Genomic DNA, 22,358 nt, shown 5'->3' on the forward strand with positions numbered 1-22,358 from the left:
TTGTAATTTATATGTTAAACATCATGATATAACGTGTAAGTATTTTTACTGTTTTTTTTTTTTGTTTTCTTTGCATTACCTATTTTGGATAGTACTATTGCGAATTGAGTGCTTTCGCGTGACCGTTAAACGTGATCTTAATAAACCTTTCAATTAATACACTTGTTATGGTACGTAAGGTTAGTTTTCCGAAAGTATTTTATGACACATACGTATTTTTTATTGCCGAGACTCGAAGTATACCATACTAGAATTGTTTTAATAGTACAATTATATAAAGTTAGAAATTTATAAAAATAACATTTGAAATAGAAAATATACTTCATTTAAATAAGTTGGTATTCATATGTTGAAGTCTAACTTCAATTATTTTACAAATAATCAATTTTTTATTAATATAAAAGTATATTCAACATTAGAATTAAATAGTAAATGTATCATATTTAATGAAAGAATAATGTACAATTAAAAACTATTTTGATTTTCTTTTAAACATTATGAAAAATTAATTTTTTTACATTTTAATGTCTTGAATATTTTTGTCCATTATAGTTTTTCATCGACACTTATTTGCATATTAATTTTATTTTCACAAAAATGTTTGAAAATATTTATATAATTGAAGTAAACTACTATACCCCTCTGAAAATCAGGTGTAATAGGATATAAAGAACAACAGGAGGCCACAAGACATTACAATTTCAAGTAGCAACAACTTGAAACACGAAACTTAACTCGTTAGGGAAATTCTTCGTTATATTTGTATAAAATATTAGAATCAAGGTGTTTTTTTAAATGCCTTTATACTGGCAATTAATTTAAATATGACAGATAATATTAACCCAGCACAATATGATGTTTAAAAAACGCGCGTCCACGACATCGAAAATTTATTAGAATAAAAATAAAAATAAAAAGTAAATGATTTATCAAGTATTTAATGTTAGTTAAAAACTTAAAAATTTCAAGAAAGTATTATTAATAACATAATCATGACTCGTCGAGTAATACTTTTATTAAATGTATGTTTTCTTTGCTATGTTGAAAACAGTCCAAAGAGTTTTAATGGATTAAGGGTTTTCGCATCATAATTTTCCATGAATATTATGTAGAAAATTATGAGATTACATTACAATACAAAAAAAAATTTAAATATATTTTTTTAGAGTAATGTCGTATTATAATCTATTTATAGTATAATTTTATGGGCGGAAAAGTTAATGAAAACTAATGTTAGATTAGTTCACGAGAAAAGGAGTAATTGTAGTGTTTTTTTGTTGTTTTTTACATATAAATATACATAAGTGAAAATAATTTTAATAAACGTTTTAGAAAAAGTCAAAATATCAGTGAGAATGTTTGTAATATTTTTATATTTAAGTAACAAACAATCATTTATTTTGAATTTTGTTAAGCGCTGATTAAATTTGCTTTAATGTTTTCAATGTATGATAGCAATACAAATGTTGAATTATATAATCTTCGTCTTGATTCAAATCGTTTTGTTTCAGACTTAATCAATTTCTGAGACCTGATAAAAGTGTCAAATACTTTAAAAATAAACTTATTAACCAAGTTTACACATCTTGTTGGGGTAATTGAAAAAAACTATTCAATTATTAATTCAGGTTTAGTGTATTTTTAAATTAGGGACTATTGTTACCTATTATTTGTTAGTCATTGGAAATTTATGTTTTAATAAAAAATACTGCTGTAGAGAGGACTATATGGACACAGGTTTCGAAGTGCGCCTTACCGGTCTGTTAGGGTGGTCTTTAGAATAATTTAATTTACTGCTTATTTTTGTGTGTACTTATTTTGAAAACTAAGAGTATTTACATGGTTAACAGTCAGGCCGCCCACACTGAGACCGCCACTCAAAGCAACTTTAATCCAATACGGCTTTTGTTGTGTCGTGTATATGTGTGTACACAAAACATTTTTATTTCTTAAATATTTATATGTTTTTAAAGTAATCGCCGGATTAGCAGCAACAAAAGTCATGTTCGTGTAAGTATCTTACATGGTAATGTGTCATTGGGTATTTTTTTTATCGCTTGATTTACGCGGTCCGCCAAAAGCGTTTGGAATTTGTCGGATTACATATAATACGTATACCAAAAAAAAACCGAGTCCATAAAAACACAACAGATCACACTTGAGTCTAATCTTAATTCTCAAAGAAACTTTACTTAAATCTTAAATACAACTCGATACTCAATTTGAAAAAAAAATTCGACTTAACAAAACAATATTAAAAAAATAATAATAAAACAAAAAATTAAAAATATGTAATAAAATTTAAACATCATGTTAGTCACAGTATTGTCTTAAACCGTTTTGGAATTCTTAATACACTCAAATACTTTATTTAGGTAGACTAAATTTAAAATATAAATATATGGTTTTCTTAATTAGCCATAGAGCCAATATGATTCAATTATTTTTATAACATTAAGTATATTGTAAACAGTGCTGAATTCAGGTATACTTCAGTAGGAACTGGAGACCACGCTGACATTTTAATTGTACCCTTACTGTCTTAGAATGACAATGATAATGTAGCTATTTTCGAAAATTCAATCACGATGTGTCGTTTAATATTGAATTGAAAACTATTATTAATTTTTTTGCTCATAAACTTTTATTTTGTAATCTTATGAAAATGAGTCAAAAAAAATTCTGAATTCAACATGAATTAATTTTCAAAAAAATTAAAATTATAATTCATATGGCTGAGAATAAAATTCATACAAGCTTAGATGAACTGTATCAATAGAAGAACATATTTTTCGATTGCATTAAATATACAAAATTTGCGGGTGAAAGATTATGAATAAATGATATAAAGTCCCAAGACTATTGTGAATACAAAATAGCATAAAGATATTCATCTGTGTGAATGTCGCATCGATAATTCACAGTAATATCTGGCAACTGCTATCTTTAATAATAGTTAATTTATTTTAAAAATTATCTTTTTGATTTAATCTAACATGAAGTCTGTACAAAAGTAATCTCGTAAAAGAACTTTTTAACCATCACAGATAGACACTTTTGAACACGTGGATACTATTATAAATTATTTCACGTAATCAGAACTGGGTTTTGCTATAGTAACACAGTAATTATCATTAAATATTAATTAATGATACATTTATAGTATTAATAATCTAGACTCTTCTTCTTTTCCCTCGTCTTTATCCAGAATACTTACAATCGTATTCTAAACCTGTACTTGACCAATGTCCTACATTATCTATACACTCACCAGCAGCCCTCATATTAACTCCAATTACATCCAACCATCTCTTTTTCAGTCTTCCTCTTACTCTTCTTTCTTCAACGTTCATTTCCATAACGTTCTAACAGTTTCCGATTTTTCTCTCCTAGTAATATGATTAACTAATTTAAGCCCTACCCCAACGCTTCCTCTTACATATTCATTCTTTATCTTATCTTATCTCGTTTATCTCTATTCATCTATCTGAGTATTATCATCTCTGTTCTACTTTTTTGTTTTGTCTATTTTTTTATGAATAATCTAAATTGTATTATTTTAATGCCAGTATGAGATTATAATTAAGGTGCTTCCTAAGATTGAAAATAGTGTATTAATAGGTAAAATCACATATACAGAGTGTTAAAAAGTTAAAGAAATAGTTCAATTTTTAGAAACGATGAAAACAATATAATATATTGTTTATATATATTATGTTATGTATTATTACAATTATAGCGTAGAAGGTGAATATGCTATATTTTACGATCTAAATCGATTATGCTTTTACAAAATGTTAAATATTAATATTAGTTNTACGATCTAAATCGGTTATGCTTTTACAAAATGTTAAATATTAATATTAGTTCTTCTCTTATTATATAGTTAAGGCAATCATTTTTTCATATTATGAACAACGGTAATGAAAACGAGTATTTAAAAAGTTTAGCAGTGGATTCATTTCTCTGTTTAATTGTGGAACTTATAGATTGACATTAGTTACATTGGAAAGAAGATTTGATTGACTAGATACTACATTATATCAATCTATTCGAAAAGCTGATGAGCCTGTTAGATACTATTATTTAGGTTTCTCCTATCCTATTTTGTCCTTTAAGTATATTGTTGTTTCAATACCTATAAACGCCTTAATAACTAGAATTTTTAGATTTTTATGAGAAAATTCGCTGTTAAGTTTTATATCAATAAAGATAGATTTTTATTTTTAGATCAAAAAGATGTAATACAAAATTTCAACGAGCCATTTATTTTATAGTACATAAAATCGCCCACGGAGCCATTGTAAGAAGTGTTAAGGCAGATAAAACTTTAAAAAACTGGCTTAAGCAATTTTTAACTCAATTTTCAAATATATTATTAATTTTTTAGTGTATACATATAAATATATAAAATATAATATAAAACATTGTTTACTGAATATATTATATATGCACTTGTAGTAATATAAGAACGACTAAAATAATTATAATTTTCAATTATATTTTCATTATGTTGTAATAGTTTTGGATAATTTTTAATATGAAAATATATCACTGATTTAATTTATATTGTATTTTATAGGGTTCGTCAACGATATCCATATTGCCGACTATTTCGTTTTTCCCACAATATCGATTATTATTAAAAAGTTGCTATTACCGAAAAAAATTTTTTACAAAAAAACTGTTTGTATTTTGGTCACCTTGTTATAAAATATAATTTATTTGATTTTATGCCAAAAAATGTTCGTGATAATCTTGTTAACATTTTTCATATTATACTATGAAATATAGAATTGATAAGACGAAAAATGATACTTATCAATACGAAATTCTATTCTTAAATTAGGTTTTTCATTATTATTATTTTTGTTATTACTATTTTTAATAAAATACGAATAAAGTAAGTTATAAGGATAATTAAATTAATGAAAGAAATTTCAAAAGTAGATGATATACAGCAACAACTGGTTGAAACTCAATCTGAAAAATAAAATGAATTTATTCAGCCCAAAAAATATTCTTTATGCCTTATAATTTTTTTTATTATCATTATTTAAAACTAAAATACTAAAACTATAATAGTTTTATTAAAAAAAGCACAATGCCATCCATTTAATATAAGCGATTATGATAAATATATTATACATGGTGATGATAAAGTTTGTATCAAAAAAAAAAAAACTTATTTCTTCATTATAAAAAGTAATTTGAATATATTTAATTATCATTATGAGATATAGCTACTATCTATATTTTTTATATTAAAATCATTACCTGATTTGATTGGTTTATCATGACCTGATTTTTACACCCATGGTAACAAAACGGTATTCTTGAAAATAAATAGGTGAAAACATTTAAATATTAAATTTAATTTTTAAAATTTAAATATATATTAGTATATACTATTTAAGTATACAGAGTGGAATAGATTTAACTGACAACTCCTAATACCTTTAATACAAATAATATTTTATTGTAATATATTTATACTTCTAGACTACGTTAAAATCATATTTTTGGAGAATGTGAAATAAGGAGATTAGTAACAATAAGCAAGGACGTGATAGGAGATGTGGATAATTTTAAGTATTTATGATCAATTGTGTAAAATAACGGTGGTATTGACGAGGATGTAATACACAGGATTAATTACGAGTTGGTGAAGTGGAGAGAAGTGTCTGGTGTGTTATGCGATAAGACAATTTCAATGAGGCTGAAAGGTAAGTTGTATAAGACTGTAGTGAGACCAACTATAATGTGTTATTCAGAGTGTTAGGCTGTTGACAAGAAAGTAGAGCACACAATGAGTGTAGTAGAGANGAATAGAGCAGAGAATGAGTGTAACAGAGATGAGAATACTTAGATGGATGTGTGGAGTGACTAGAAAAGATAGAATAAGGAACGAGCATATAAGAGGTAGTATAGGTGTAGCGTCTATCGTGGATAAGATGAGAGAAATAGACTTAGATGGTTTGGTCATAATATGAGAAGAGAGCAATCGGAAGCTGTAAGAACAGTTATGTAAATGAATGTTGAAGGAAGAAGAGGTAGAGGAAGACCAAAAAAAAAGATGGAGAGATGTTATTGAATGCGATATGAGGACAGCTGATGCGTGCGTAGATGATGTGGAAGATCGTGTCAAATAGAAGTTTAGGATAAGGGTGACACCAAGAANGTCATAATATGAGAAGAGAGCAATCGAAAGCTGTAAGAACAGTTATGTAAATGAATGTTGATGGAAGAAGAGGTAGAGGAAGACCAAAAAAGAGATGGAGAGATGTTATTGAATGCGATATGAGGACAGCTGATGCGTGCGTAGATGATGTGGAAGATCGTGTCAAATAGAAGTTTAGGATAAGGGTGACACCAAGAAGTTGGGATAAAGGCGAGAAAAGTAAGAAAGAGGAAGACTTAAAATTGCTATTATAATAAATTTATCTTCTACTAGTTGTATAAAACTACACTGTGGTAATAATTCTATTTGTGTTATATATACGTTACTATTTCATTACAGATTATTAATCATTGTGGTGATATGTCTAATTCTATTGAATCTATACAAGCAATTGATTTTTCTATCTGCTACACTTTTATAAACCAAAGAATATACCTCAGTCCATCTTACTACTTCATTCAAGATGCGCATATATTATTTTTTCACTTCACAAACTTTTTAACACTTAATGCTACCGTCAATAGGTTTATTTTATAGTTAAAATATTTACATCAATGTAATAATAATAGTATGAATTATCAAGTCATTAAAAAAGAAAATTGATTTAGTCGATATATCGAAAAAAACTAGTGTTTTTTNCTTAAAATTGCTATTATAATAAATTTATCTTCTACTAGTTGTATGAAACTACACTGTAGTAATAATTCTATTTTTGTTATATATACGTTACTATTTAATTACAGATTACTTAATCATTGTGGTGATATGTCTAATTCTATTTGAATCTATACAAGCAATTGATTTTTCTATCTGCTACACTTTTATAAATCAAAGAATATACCTCAGTCCATATTATTACTTCATTCAAGATGCGCATATATTAATTAAATTATTAAATAAATAATACATTTAATTAATTGGGATCTTGACCCACTGAAAAATGTATTATGAAACTTGTATAAACTAACAAAATATGATAATCGATTAGATGATAACATCATTTAATGACAATGTCACTAGATTTATAAAACAGTTTTTTTATGGTTTTAATGTATTTGGCATTGATAATGGTAACATTGTTCCTGAAATACGTTATCCGCGTTTTTTTAGTAATTTTTGTGGCATTTTGAGTAAAATACTTTCAATATTTTAATTAATATTATTTCATTTTAAATAATTATTAGTGCATATAATTTAGGTAACAGTATGGACATATAATAGGAGACGGGGTTTTGTACTTCTTCACTTAAGAGCTCTGTTTATAAATATTTTACTCTTAAAATGGTCATTTTCTATCAACAAATATTGATAATTTGAATTTTTTTCAATATAATCTATATTGTATTGATTTATAATTTTCTCAGCATACAGAAGTTTTGAATTTAAAGCATTAAAAACTTTGTCGACCTTGATCGTAAGGGTTTCTAGTAAAAATAAAAATCACCATTATTGTAACTCATAGATTTAAAATATTTCTTATTGGTTTTATTATTGAATTGATATATTGCCGGTGCTACATTTGCCTTATTCCATATGTTTAATCATAGAAGTATTAAATTATTTTTCTAATTAATTTTGGTAGCAATTATTATTATTAAGTTTATGTTTAATATAACATTAAGATACAAGATTATAAGAAAATAATATCTTATCATCATATTTTTCATTGATAAAATCTAATAGCTTGGTATTACTATTAAAATATTCATTACCAATTCCTTTAATGATTTTATACTTATTTTACCTTCCTCATTTCCTTTAATCCTCAATGCTTCTTTATACTGTATACTAAAATGAACTTTAGGTCATGATTTTTATTATAAAAAGATGTTTCGTATCATAATTATGGCAGAAGCTGTTCAATATTAAAAAATATAAATAATTTGTATAAATAAAATTTTCTTTAAGTTATTTCTGTAATTTTTAATAATTTTTAACGTCATATTAACTGTTAAATAATATAAGAATAAACAGATGGTATTTATGCAGTGTAATTTATTAGGAATTTTAGATCCTATTTATTATTATGTGGTAGTAATTATAAATACCCATTTTTTTACGAAAGCTACCCCTCTAATATATCCTTATTAATAGTTTTTTCTTACAATAAACTTACTATTTACTACGATTAAAAAATATTAATACAATTTTACTAATTTAATTTTTATGATAATGTAATTATTTAATAAAAAAAAGTAGGTATTATTTTTAATTAATCACTCTGTGTATGTATATATAGTGTGATCAAAATCTGGTAAGTCAATCGTTTACTCAGAAACTATCGAGATTTTGAAATTCTTGTTGAGAGAAAAAAATGTTAGTTTCTAAAAACTATATGATAATAAGTAGTTTATAATTTTTTTTTATCCTTTAGGGTTAAAAATCTTACATTTAATTTTCTTAAACAGGAACCTGTATTTCTAATTTAATATTATAATCAATTTTGTTTATTAATTTCTTTTATCCCATAGATCGTTTATCCATTTTAAGAATTTTAATATGTTAAGTAAGTTTGTAGCTCCAGTGTGTACAGTTCGTGTTAGTGTATGTGCACTCCACTACGAATATAATCCAACAAAAGGAAGTAATAAACACATTAATATGTAGAGTGAAAGAGAGGAGCGGGTTATGTTTCTATCACTAATAATTTCACAATCACTCTAATCTTAACCATTAACAATAAAAATGTCATAACTTCCGTAATAATGATCCAAAATTATGATTGATCAATGTTTTTCATAATAATATCATAATTTATTTTATAACATAGTTAAGTATGAATATTGTCATATAAAAAAACTCAACACAGTGAGGATGTGGCATAGTTGGGTCAAGTATAATAATATCTGACAGTGATTAAAATCAATATCATAAAAAATGCTTCTATAAAATAAATCTGTAGATAGTGTTTAATTTAAAAATATTGGTGGATTATTCCAAAAGCTACATGATCTCCTATTTCCTTATTTATATCCTGATTACAAGTTTCATGGTTTATAAGTGTAATATATGAATATATATAATATATAAAAGGAAATGATGTTATAAAAAAAAAAGTATGTCGAATGAAAGATGTATATAAATACTACTTCTCATAAAAAAATTGTATTAATCGATACACTTATCAATAAGTTATAGCATAATAAAGTTAAAAATTTTAAATATATAATCGAGAATTTTCACGAAAAAATAACATTTGGTAACTAATTTTATCGTGAAGACAAAATAAAGTTCGAAATTTTTTTTTCCATAATAAAGTATATTACATAATCTTTAATTTAAGATATATATAAAAGTGGCAGACTTTCCTAAACACTTTTCAAAGTTAAGTTAAAAAAGTTAATTTTTCTGTATGCATTTTTAAGATTTAAGAACCCTTCCTGTATTAAGGGAAATGGTCCGATTAAAAAAAAAATTATGTCACATAAAAGAAGAATATAAATAGTAATTTTATCTTAAAAAAATTATTATGATCCATACATTTTCCATAATGTTATAGCGTTATAATGTTAAAAATATAAAAATAAAATAAGAATTTTAACACAAAAATAGCATACGGTTGCCATTTTCACTGTGAAGACAAAATAAAGCTCGACATTTTTTTTTCCATAATAAAGTATATTCAAAGGCGTAAAGCATTTGAGTAAATGTATTTGAATAAAAGTATTCAAATACTTTCATTGGTATCGAATAGTATTTTTAAATACATTTAATAAAAAGTATCTGAGTAGTATTTTAAATACAATTATTTATTATTTAATACTGTTTAATATTCAGTACTATTAATATACATTTTTTTTTTTAATTTGCTAACCGTAACACAGCAAGCAAATTAAACTCAGTCAAAATGAAAATTAAGAATAATTTTCTGTTATAGTATAACATAATTATTGTGCTTATCTAAATGCTATTATGTTACATCTATTTTTAATACATCAGTTGAACCTACAATAGCCTATTGCAGGTTCAAATGATTTACTCTATTGTCAATAAGACATACTTTACAGGTTTTTACACGTGTACTAATATTTATTTTTTTCACTGATTAGTCTCCAATAATTAATTTTATTTACCTCTAACAAAAAATATCGAAAATAATAAATGAGTTCTCTTAATTTAAGAGTACTCAATATTTGACTCAAATTACCCTCTTGGTAATTATTTAGGTGGAACCTTTTGCTCTTAGTTAAAATAAAAACATTATTATTATTTTTTAATTGTATTCTTAGTATTTGAAATACTTTTGTAAAGTAATTGAGTATTACTCAAATACTTTTGTATGAAAAGTATTCAAATAGTATTTTAAATACATTTTTTTTTAAATATTTGAATATTATTTAAAATAATTTTTAAAAGTATTTTTTACAATTATGAGTATATTACATTAGCTTTAATTTAAGATATATATAAAAGTGTCAGACTTTCCGGAACATTTTCAAAAGTTAAGTTGAAAATGTTAATTTTTTATGAAAAAGTTGTCATTTAAAATCCCCCCCTATGGGCAAGTAAAGGATTAGATTTATAAACAAAATATACCAAATGATAGATAAAAACATCAAGCATCTATAAAAAAATTATATTGATTTGTTCATTTTTGAAAAAATTATTTTCAGTGAAAAAGTTGCCCTTTAGAAACCTATCCTGTGGGCTGTAAAGGATGAAATGTTCACAAAAATATAGCAAATTGTAGTGAAATACCTAAGATATCTATAAAAAAAAAAATTATATTGATTTGTTCATTTTTAAAAAATTATGGCAGTTTTAAGAAAAAAAAAATTTAAAAATGTCGAAAATTATCGATTTTTTAAATTGTAATTATTTGGCGAATTTCACCCATTTACGGAGAACGAGGTAATATCTTTTTAATTTTTAAGAGTTATGTCTTCGACTAGATACAATTTGTGATCTTTTGATGTATTGTTCATAAAAACCAGTTCAATGAGTGGTAACAGACACAAAAATAAATAAAAAAAAAAACATCATAGTAAAATTAATAACTTCTTAGCTTCGCACTAAAGCTAAAAAAGCGTTATTGATTTATTTATTTATTTCTTATAAACTGACTTTATGTAAATAATATTTAAAATTAAAAGTATATTTAATATATTATAAGCTAATTGTGGATTATACAAATAATGATTATAGCACCTTATGTGCTTTTGGTTAAGGTTGAAATCGACGTAAAAAAAAAAATGATTAATAAATTAATTTAATTTATTTAAACCTAACTCTTCATAGTAAACTTTTATAAAATTTTTAGAAAATAAAATAAGTTCGTCACAAGCAGAAGAAAAATTGTCGCGATTTAATGACAAAGGTATGTCAATGTTTAACGTTAAATTTCGTAATGGACATTGTTTTTCATGCGATAGATATAATGCATTTCTGAATTTGATAGATTTTAGAAAATCTGAGAAATTTTGTACATATTTTTTTGCGTTATATAGATTCTTTCTCTGATTCAAGATATCACTTTTGCTATCCAAACTATCCAGTGAATATCTTCTAGAATTTATTTCCTCAAGTAATTTTGATATTAAAGAACAAAAACATTTTATATTCGAATTCGCGTTTTCATAAATATATTCTCCTAATAATTCATTTAAAGTAACCAATGTTTTAAACATTATATCAAACATTTCAGTTGTCTTAATAACTGCATCAAAAATTTGTCTCACAAAATGTATAAATATTATATAATCACATTTTAATCTTACTTTATCACAAAAATTTAATATGAACTTTACGTACTTACAATACTTAAACAATATTTCTGTATAAATACACTTGATCAATCTTAATATATGTTGTTTTTTACAATGAAAATTTAGTTTGTCTGCAGGGTGTCTAAGAATACGTTCTACGCTTATAACTTGATCATTAAATACAATATTAATATTTTTTAACGATTTCCATCCATTTTCTTTAGTAATTGAATTTAATTGTTCGATTTTCTCTGATTGACTAATATTTTCGTAAAAATGAACTGGTGGTTTGAAAGAACTAAAAAATATATTCATTTATTAAATAAGTAAAGTAAGTGATTATTAAGTATATAGTTCCTCTAATTTTTTATTTTAAAAATGTTTTTATTAAAATATATAAACTAAAATTTAATTAATTTTTATTTATTATCAAGTTTATTGTAAGAAAATTTAATAGAAGCCTATATTAATTTGTTGTTAGATAATGATTAATGAATTAAATAAAATGTTGATTGTATCAGAATCAGTTCAATAATATTGTTTTCTGAGTTGATATAATTTTTAAGTATATGTACGAGGGGTGCACAGTGTTGAAGTCTTATTGGGTTAGGGAGCATAGACTTTCATATAGCGTATAAACATTACCAAGAACATGTTTTTGTTAGTCAAAAATGAATAAAGGAAATTTAAAAAATGAATACCACTTGTAAATGAAATAATGTTAATATCGGTCTTGTAAACTTTATCACTAATATAATATTTATAAAATTATATATTTTTAATTATGATAAAACTATAATTTGCGTAAATAAAAGTAATTATCAACTTAGATAGCTTTAAGGAGCCACAATATTAGAAAACTCAGAAAATATGATTTTATCGTCTAGTTAGTACGCCAAATAATATTAATAATATACAAATAATAGAATTAGTGATATTCTCAACCACAAAAGGGTCTCTTCAAATGTAGTAAATTTTATAAAGCAATCGGTCGTAAATGATAAATACAATAAAATTGACATGTTTATATGTAATTTATAAAGTTTCCCTTATTATTCTACACAGTTTTTAATTAGATTTTCTTACCTTTCCTCATTCAAATCTAAAATCTTTTCAAAGCCAAGATTTTTGTAAAACTTTGTAGAAATTTCACCATAATACATGTTAAGCCATTCACTTAAATAATGGCTCAATTCAATGTTTTTATATTGTTGTTCTTTATAGTCTTTTAGATTCTCTTCAAGTAAGCACTTTGGTTTATGATTTTCAATAACTAAACTATTTGTCTCTTTAATTTTCTGATAGGTCTCGTGACCTTTTCCTTTGATAAAACTGTTTACATCTAAAATAACCTCACAAGCATCTTTTTTTGTGTTTGAATCGTTTGTGTCAATAAAAATCTGTGTATTTTGTTGACTTTTTAATATTGCAAATTCTACAAAAGTATAAATTTCATCTACTATAGGTATAGTGAAACACTTTTTTGTATTCGCTAATAGTTTAAAATCTATGTTGCTAAAATAGTTCATTACATTGTATAACTGTTCAAACATGGTTTTCGAATTTTCCACAGCACTTTGAAGTAAAACTGTACAACTTAATAAATTATCTCCCTGGTTTAAGTCGTAATATTCTTGACATTGGTTAGCTATAGCTCTAATATGATCAATAAATGTTTTTATGACTTTTGTGTACATGTAATTTAATATATGAATTATAGCATCGAACTTTTTTGTTAGTATTGTACGACTCTCTTTGCAAATAACGTTCTTAATATTAAATCTGATCTCTGTAGAGTGGTTGTATTTAATTTTCAAATGCTGCATTAAATTCCATCCATCTTGTTCACTTATATGATCCATTACTTCTGTCAAATATTTTTCATATGTTTTTGGTTTTATTTTACAACTTACAAAGCATTTTGTAGTTAGAATCCAAAAAGTATAACAAATAGAATAAAATAACTTGGGTAACATGATTCACAATTTAACTTGCATAAAATTGTATAGTTAGTAAAATTTTATTAGAACTTAATTATTTTGTATGTTAAATATAAATATAGTATCTAACATATTTAATAATTTTAATAATAATATTTTAAGCAAATACAGCTGTTGATTATTTATAGTTGTTTAAATATCCTGTTGGAATAATTTTTTTTATAAACTTTATATTTAAAATTTGTATTAATTTTAGATTTACAATTGGCAACGTTATTTTTTTTACATTAGGGATTGCTATACTACCATTTTCTGATTGTAATAACCCATTTTTTTCTATTATAATCAGTTCTTTAGACAATTTTAATATACACAAAATCTGCGACATTCTTCTCCAGATCTAACTCTTTGGAACTTTGTTTTTTTTATTTATTTTAGACTTAGAATATTTTAGCTTCCATGCAATGCTAAGAAGGTATTTAATTTATCATCATTTTTGTTTTGTAACTATCACTACTTTTTCTCAGCTTTCACTGGACCGACTTTTCTCAACAATACATCAATTGATTACAAATCGTATCTAGTTGAAGACATTTCCCTCAAAAATTAAATAAAATTTCCTCGTTCCCCGTAAATGGTGAAAATCTCCATAAAAAATTACGATTTTTAAAATAGGTAAATTCTGACATTTACTTATTAACTTGTATAAAAAAGAATGAATCAAAATAATTTTTTTTATAATAAAACATTATATATTTCCCTTTTGTTTTATGTCATTTTTTTGAAAATCTGACATTTAACCTGCTCACAAGAAGGTATTCAAAATAGAAACTTTTTTACTTAAGTCAACTTTTGAAAATGTTCCGAAAATACTGCGTTTTTTAAACATATGTCAAATCAGAGCTTATGTCATTCACTATAAAATGAAAAAAAAAATTTGTTCCAACAAGTTATCTTCTATGTGCTAACGGCCGCCGTAGTTAAAAAACATACTATTTTTCTGGTTAAATTTTATTTTTATTTGTTTAATTTAAAGTACGTTATAAGAGTTTGTCATAGTAATGTGTCCACCAAAAAATATAAAATTTACACGAATCTAAATTACAAAAGATCACAAATCGTATCTAGTTGAAGATATTGCCTTTAAAAATTTTAAAAATTTTCCTCATTCCCTGTAAAAGGGGAAATCTCCAAAAAAATTATAAATTTTGAAAATTGTTAAATTTTGACATTTTTCTTTTTTAATTACCATAACTTTGTCAAAAATGAACAGTTCAAAATAAATGTATTTTATACAGAAACTTTAGGTATTTCTCTTTTAATTTGATATAAATGGTTGCTGCATTGCTGATAGATGCAGTCTATTGTGTTCGAGAACGAGGTTCGAATCCCACCCATCAAAATTAGTTTTAGCTTCGATGCGAAGCTGAGAAGGTATTGGTTTTACTATGATGTGTTTTTTGTGTCTGTTACTACTTATTTTTAGCTCTCTCCGAATCGATTTTTTTCAATGATAAGTCAAAAGATCATAAATCGTATCTAGTCGAAGACATTACCCTCAAAAATTTAAAAACTTTCCCTCGTTCCCCGTAAATGGGAGAAACCTCCAAAAAAATTACATATTTAAAAATCGCTAATTTTCGAAATTTTTTCATTTTTTTTACTCAAATTGCCATAACTTTTTTAAAAATAACCAAATCAATATAATTATTTTTTATATAGATGCATGATATTATTACCTTTCATTTGGTATATTTTGTTTATAAATCTTATCCTTTACTTGCCCATAGGGGGGATTTTAAATGACAACTTTTTCATAAAAAATTAACTTTTTCAACTTAACTTTGAAAAGTGTTTAGGAAAGTCTGCACTTTTATATATATCTTAAATTAAAGATTATGTAATATAATTTATTATGGAAAAAATAAAAATTTCGGACTTTATTTTATCTTCACGGTGAAAATAGTTACCGAATGCTATTTTTTTGTGAATATTCTCGATTTTATATTTTACATTTTTAACTTTATAATGCTATAACTTATTGAAATGTGTATGGATCAACACAATTTTTTATGAGAAATATTATTTTTTAATAATCCCTTTTTTATTCGACATAATTTTTCTTAATCAGGATATAAATAAGGAAATAGCAGATCATGCAGTTTTTTGAATAATCCACCAATTTTTTAAAATTAAACACTATCTAAAGCTTTGCATCGAAGCGTTTTTTTTTTATAGTGATTTTAATCACCGTCTGATATCATTATACTTGATCTAACTATGGCACGTCACCACTGTGCCGCGATCCCCCTGTGCTGGGTTTTTTTGTATTTTTTCTTAATTCTATTTAATAGGAGTTAATTATGCTTTTGGAACAATCCACCAATTTCTTAAAATTAGACACTTTCTACAGATTTGTATCGAAGCGTTTCTTATGATAGTGATTATAATAATTGTCAGATATCATCTATACTGGACCCAATTTGGCCACTTCCCTACTGTGCTACCGTTTTGTTTATTCTTTTAATGTAATTTTTTTTTTCTAGAATAGATCCAAATATTTCTAGTTGAAATTTTAATTGAGAAAAATTAAGATCACCAGTAATTTTAAAGATGTACACGTGAATCAAGCTATACAAAATGATAGTATTGTATAAATTTCTATTTTAGGAATAGACGTACTTGTCTCTTATTAATATACTCGTAAAAATTTTAAATACATTTTTAAAACGTTTTTAACGTTTAAAAGCTATTTGAACATAATTTTACTTTAATGAAAATAAATAACAATGATAAGTAAAAAAATAATAAAAATTACATGTACTTATCGTCTAATTGGAAGTATGCACCTTGAAATTTAACGTAAAAATTGAATGTGATTTTTAAGCACTTATAGTTAATTGAAAAAAGATAAATAGATTATATAATATTTTTTTTAAATCGATAAAATTGACAATTTGAACTTTTAGATAACAATTAGAAAAGTGAAACAACAATTTATATAGTCGTATATATTTGCTATACTAAAAATCATTTATTTCAATGTTTTGTTAATAAACATATTTTTTTCTGTCCGATAATATGTTTTTGACGGTAAAAATTGTTATTTTTGAGTAAAAACACTGCGAGAAAAACTAAAATGTGTAAAAATTTTTTAACTATAATCGATTGGTTACATGATAGTAATAAATTTTAATTTGAAGTTAATTTTTATTATTTAAAAATATATTTATGTTACGTAGAGTGTCAATGATACTGATACTAAAATTGGACTACCAGACTAACAATATACAGTATTTTTTTTATATTAATATATAAAATACAAAAAATAAAGTGTAAAATACTATTAGTATTAAATTATGTAATTTAACTTTATGTGATTGAGTATTAATTTTACTAAACACTTAACGCATAAACCAACACTTGAAATTTCAGATTCTTCAAATGTGAAAAACGATATTATCTTTTTATGTCTTACAAATAACATTTAGGTCATAAAATCTAAATTTCACCGTTTTAAACTTGTAGTAACGTCAGAATTACTTATCATCTAAAGCTGATAGTTCACTAGTGTAACTAACATTATAGTGATATCTTTAGCCTAGTACATAAAAAAACTCTGACATTAAGTTTATGTAGCTACAGTTATTTTTCGTTTGCAGAACAACAGTTACGCCTTGGTGGATGATTACCATGTTGATAAGTCGATAAGACGTCCCTCGGATATGCAATTATACAACTATGTGTCTTAAGAGGGTTTTCACAGTTATTTTTTTTTGCATATAGCTTTTAAATTATAAAAATAATAAAACTTATTTTATTATTACTTTAATTCAAGCGTACGATAGTGTTTAATAAATAAATAATACGCCCCAATAAGGTATTATATTCTACATACAAGAAAAAATGTCTAAAATAAAAATTTCAGTGAATCACTGAATTGGATCCAAAAGGTTCTATACGAGTATTTTGTAAAAATCACTTTTATCGTTATTTAAGCTATGAATTTAACGGGATTTTTTCTAGCTAGTAGAGTTTAATATGTTGCTAATCAAAGAGTTAGTGGCGTAGCTTAGAGGATCAAGAGGTCTCGGTCTCCCTATTAACAGCAATATTCATCTCTAAAATAAAGTGAAGAGCAAGAGAAAGGTTCAAAATATGTAGTTTTTATTTTTTTTTTTACTGCGCCCTCCCATTATATGATCCTAGCTGTGCCACTGAAAGAAATTATTCAATGTAAATAAGTTCTATTAAACTATGGACAAATTTAGATGGAACTGTATATCAATTTTATACCAAAAAAGTTTTATCTAAGTCAAAACTATTTTATTTGGAACAAAAAATTCTTTTTGTCGAAGTACTTTTTTTTTTATTCTTTCGCAAAAAGGTTCTAGCTTATATCTTATTTTTAGCTTTTTTAAAAGGTTCTCTTTCAAGAACTATATAAGTTTACTTTTATCAATGCTATTTTATTGTTAAGCTCCTTATTAATTAACTGGTAATAAAATATAACTTGTAATTTAAACAAAAATTGTTTGATTCTTTGTACTTCCAATTCGAATAATTAGCTGAAAAATATTCGAATACATTTAAATTTGCTTTCCTTGAAAATTACATATTCACGCATAAACTTCTTGCATCCAAACTGGTGAAATGATTACTAGATCAAAAGTTATAAGTGTTGTCAGTTAGATATGGTTCATCTGTATAATAATTAAATCGTCTCTTTATTCTTGTTACTCTCCTAAATTTCATTAAAGAGTTTTACTCTTTCGTCTCAAAAGAAATTACTAAAAAAGTTTTTTATTTTTAATGTTAAATTGAGTTAATTAATGTTATATTAATAAAACAGAAAACTTTAATATAGGTAAAATATATATGTAGGTTGACGAATAGTCAACCTACAATTGAACTAGATTGCATTAAATAACATTTCTAATGCCGTTGATATATTTAACATTGATCGATAATTTATTATGTTATGAATATTACAGTAAACATTTCAAAAACACTTCTTATAACATAGACGCAAGCATGATGAACAAGGCTTGTAATANATTTTTCTTAATCAGGATATAAATAAGGAAATAGCAGATCATGCAGTTTTTTGAATAATCCACCAATTTTTTAAAATTAAACACTATCTAAAGCTTTGCATCGAAGCGTTTTTTTTTTATAGTGATTTTAATCACCGTCTGATATCATTATACTTGATCTAACTATGGCACGTCACCACTGTGCCGCGATCCCCCTGTGCTGGGTTTTTTTGTATTTTTTCTTAATTCTATTTAATAGGAGTTAATTATGCTTTTGGAACAATCCACCAATTTCTTAAAATTAGACACTTTCTACAGATTTGTATCGAAGCGTTTCTTATGATAGTGATTATAATAATTGTCAGATATCATCTATACTGGACCCAATTTGGCCACTTCCCTACTGTGCTACCGTTTTGTTTATTCTTTTAATGTAATTTTTTTTTTCTAGAATAGATCCAAATATTTCTAGTTGAAATTTTAATTGAGAAAAATTAAGATCACCAGTAATTTTAAAGATGTACACGTGAATCAAGCTATACAAAATGATAGTATTGTATAAATTTCTATTTTAGGAATAGACGTACTTGTCTCTTATTAATATACTCGTAAAAATTTTAAATACATTTTTAAAACGTTTTTAACGTTTAAAAGCTATTTGAACATAATTTTACTTTAATGAAAATAAATAACAATGATAAGTAAAAAAATAATAAAAATTACATGTACTTATCGTCTAATTGGAAGTATGCACCTTGAAATTTAACGTAAAAATTGAATGTGATTTTTAAGCACTTATAGTTAATTGAAAAAAGATAAATAGATTATATAATATTTTTTTTAAATCGATAAAATTGACAATTTGAACTTTTAGATAACAATTAGAAAAGTGAAACAACAATTTATATAGTCGTATATATTTGCTATACTAAAAATCATTTATTTCAATGTTTTGTTAATAAACATATTTTTTTCTGNAAAGTGAAACAACAATTTATATTGTCGTATATATTTGCTATACTTAAAAATTATTTATTTCAATGTTTATGATAATAAACATATTTTTTTCTGTCCGATAATATGTTTTTGACGGTAAAAATTGTTATTTTTGAGTAAAAACACTGCGAGAAAAACTAAAATGTGTAAAAATTTTTTAACTATAATCGATTGGTTACATGATAGTAATAAATTTTAATTTGAAGTTAATTTTTATTATTTAAAAATATATTTATGTTACGTAGAGTGTCAATGATACTGATACTAAAATTGGACTACCAGACTAACAATATACAGTATTTTTTTTATATTAATATATAAAATACAAAAAATAAAGTGTAAAATACTATTAGTATTAAATTATGTAATTTAACTTTATGTGATTGAGTATTAATTTTACTAAACACTTAACGCATAAACCAACACTTGAAATTTCAGATTCTTCAAATGTGAAAAACGATATTATCTTTTTATGTCTTACAAATAACATTTAGGTCATAAAATCTAAATTTCACCGTTTTAAACTTGTAGTAACGTCAGAATTACTTATCATCTAAAGCTGATAGTTCACTAGTGTAACTAACATTATAGTGATATCTTTAGCCTAGTACATAAAAAAACTCTGACATTAAGTTTATGTAGCTACAGTTATTTTTCGTTTGCAGAACAACAGTTACGCCTTGGTGGATGATTACCATGTTGATAAGTCGATAAGACGTCCCTCGGATATGCAATTATACAACTATGTGTCTTAAGAGGGTTTTCACAGTTATTTTTTTTTGCATATAGCTTTTAAATTANAATTTTTTTTTTGTATATAGCTTTTAAATTATAAAAATAATACAACTTATTTTATTATTACTTTAATTCAAGCGTACGATAGTGTTTAATAAATAAATAATACGCCCCAATAAGGTATTATATTCTACATACAAGAAAAAATGTCTAAAATAAAAATTTCAGTGAATCACTGAATTGGATCCAAAAGGTTCTATACGAGTATTTTGTAAAAATCACTTTTATCGTTATTTAAGCTATGAATTTAACGGGATTTTTTCTAGCTAGTAGAGTTTAATATGTTGCTAATCAAAGAGTTAGTGGCGTAGCTTAGAGGATCAAGAGGTCTCGGTCTCCCCATTAACAGCAATATTCATCTCTAAAATAAAGTGAAGAGCAAGAGAAAGGTTCAAAATATGTAGTTTTTATTTTTTTTTTTACTGCGCCCTCCCATTATATGATCCTAGCTGTGCCACTCAAAGAAGTTATTCAATGTAAATAAGTTCTATTAAACTATGGAAAAATTTAGATGGAACTGTATATCATTAATGTAATTTTATACCAAAAAAGTTTTATCTAAGTCAAAACTATTTTATTTAGAACAAAAAATTCTTTTTGGCGAAGTACTTTTTTTTTTATTGTTTCTCAAAAAGGTTCTAGCTTATATCTTATTTTTAGCTTTTTTAAAAGGTTCTCTTTCAAGAACTATATAAGTTTACTTTTATCAATGCTATTTTATTGTTAAGCTCCTTATTAATTAACTGGTAATAAAATATAACTTGTAATTTAAACAAAAATTGTTTGATTCTTTGTACTTCCAATTCGAATAATTAGCTGAAAAATATTCGAATACATTTAAATTTGCTTTCCTTGAAAATTACATATTCACGCATAAACTTCTTGCATCCAAACTGGTGAAATGATTACTAGATCAAAAGTTATAAGTGTTGTCAGTTAGATATGGTTCATCTGTATAATAATTAAATCGTCTCTTTATTCTTGTTACTCTCCTAAATTTCATTAAAGAGTTTTACTCTTTCGTCTCAAAAGAAATTACTAAAAAAGTTTTTTATTTTTAATGTTAAATTGAGTTAATTAATGTTATNAGTTAAATTGATTTAATTAATGTTATATTAATAAAACAGAACACTTTAATATAGGTAAAATATATATGTAGGTTGACGAATAGTCAACCTACAATTGAACTAAATTGCATTAAATAACATTTCTAATACCGTTGATATATTTAACATTGTTCGATAATTTATTATGTTATGAATATTACAGTAAACATTTCAAAAACACTTCTTATAACATAGACGCAAGCATGATGAACAAGGCTTGTAATATAATATAATAAGATTGTTTCAACATTTCAAGAATAAAAAATAAGTTACGACTGTTTTTAATCATTTTTGTTTGACTATTGTATCAAAATTATACTCATAGATTCTTTTTTTTTTACATTAAAACCAGTTACACAAATATGTTTTCATTTAGAAAACTTATGCTTATACTATTTTAGAGGAGAGATGGAGGAATCGCGTGATTTTTTTTTTTTAACAGGGTACTTCTGAAAAGAAAAAAATAAATAATATGTTTTTATATATATAAAGATTTTGCGTGAGTCATAGCTAAATAATCATATTGTGTTAACAACTAAAGTTTTAAAACGGGACAATATGAAATTATAATTATGAATGGTTAAAGTTTGTAAATTTAT

General features: G+C 24.7%; 1 protein-coding gene across 1 annotated transcript; it reads right to left on the bottom strand.

Moving 5' to 3' along the window:
* Positions 1 to 11,246: 11,246 nt before the first annotated feature.
* On the bottom strand, positions 11,247 to 13,909 carry LOC126896234 (uncharacterized). Its single transcript, XM_050668848.1, has 2 exons — positions 12,973 to 13,909; positions 11,247 to 12,184 (listed from the first exon to the last, which is right to left on the bottom strand). The coding sequence occupies exons 1-2, from the start codon at positions 13,860 to 13,862 to the stop codon at positions 11,386 to 11,388; spliced, it is 1,689 nt and encodes a 562-aa protein (XP_050524805.1). The 5' UTR covers positions 13,863 to 13,909; the 3' UTR covers positions 11,247 to 11,385.
* Between the last annotated feature and the right edge of the window lie 8,449 nt (positions 13,910 to 22,358).

The sequence above is a fragment of the Daktulosphaira vitifoliae genome, unplaced genomic scaffold, assembly GCF_025091365.1.
Source record: "Daktulosphaira vitifoliae isolate Bord-2020 unplaced genomic scaffold, ASM2509136v1 Scaffold_1, whole genome shotgun sequence".
Classification (NCBI taxonomy): domain Eukaryota; kingdom Metazoa; phylum Arthropoda; class Insecta; order Hemiptera; family Phylloxeridae; genus Daktulosphaira; species Daktulosphaira vitifoliae.

Bases quoted from the DNA above. Each gene is read 5' to 3' on its own strand.
- LOC126896234 (XM_050668848.1), bottom strand. From the start codon at position 13,862: ATGTTACCCAAGTTATTTTATTCTATTTGTTATACTTTTTGGATTCTA. The intron at 12,185-12,972 runs GTAAGAAAATCT...TATATTTTTTAG, and splicing joins TTAGATTTGAATGAGGAAAG to TTCTTTCAAACCACCAGTTC.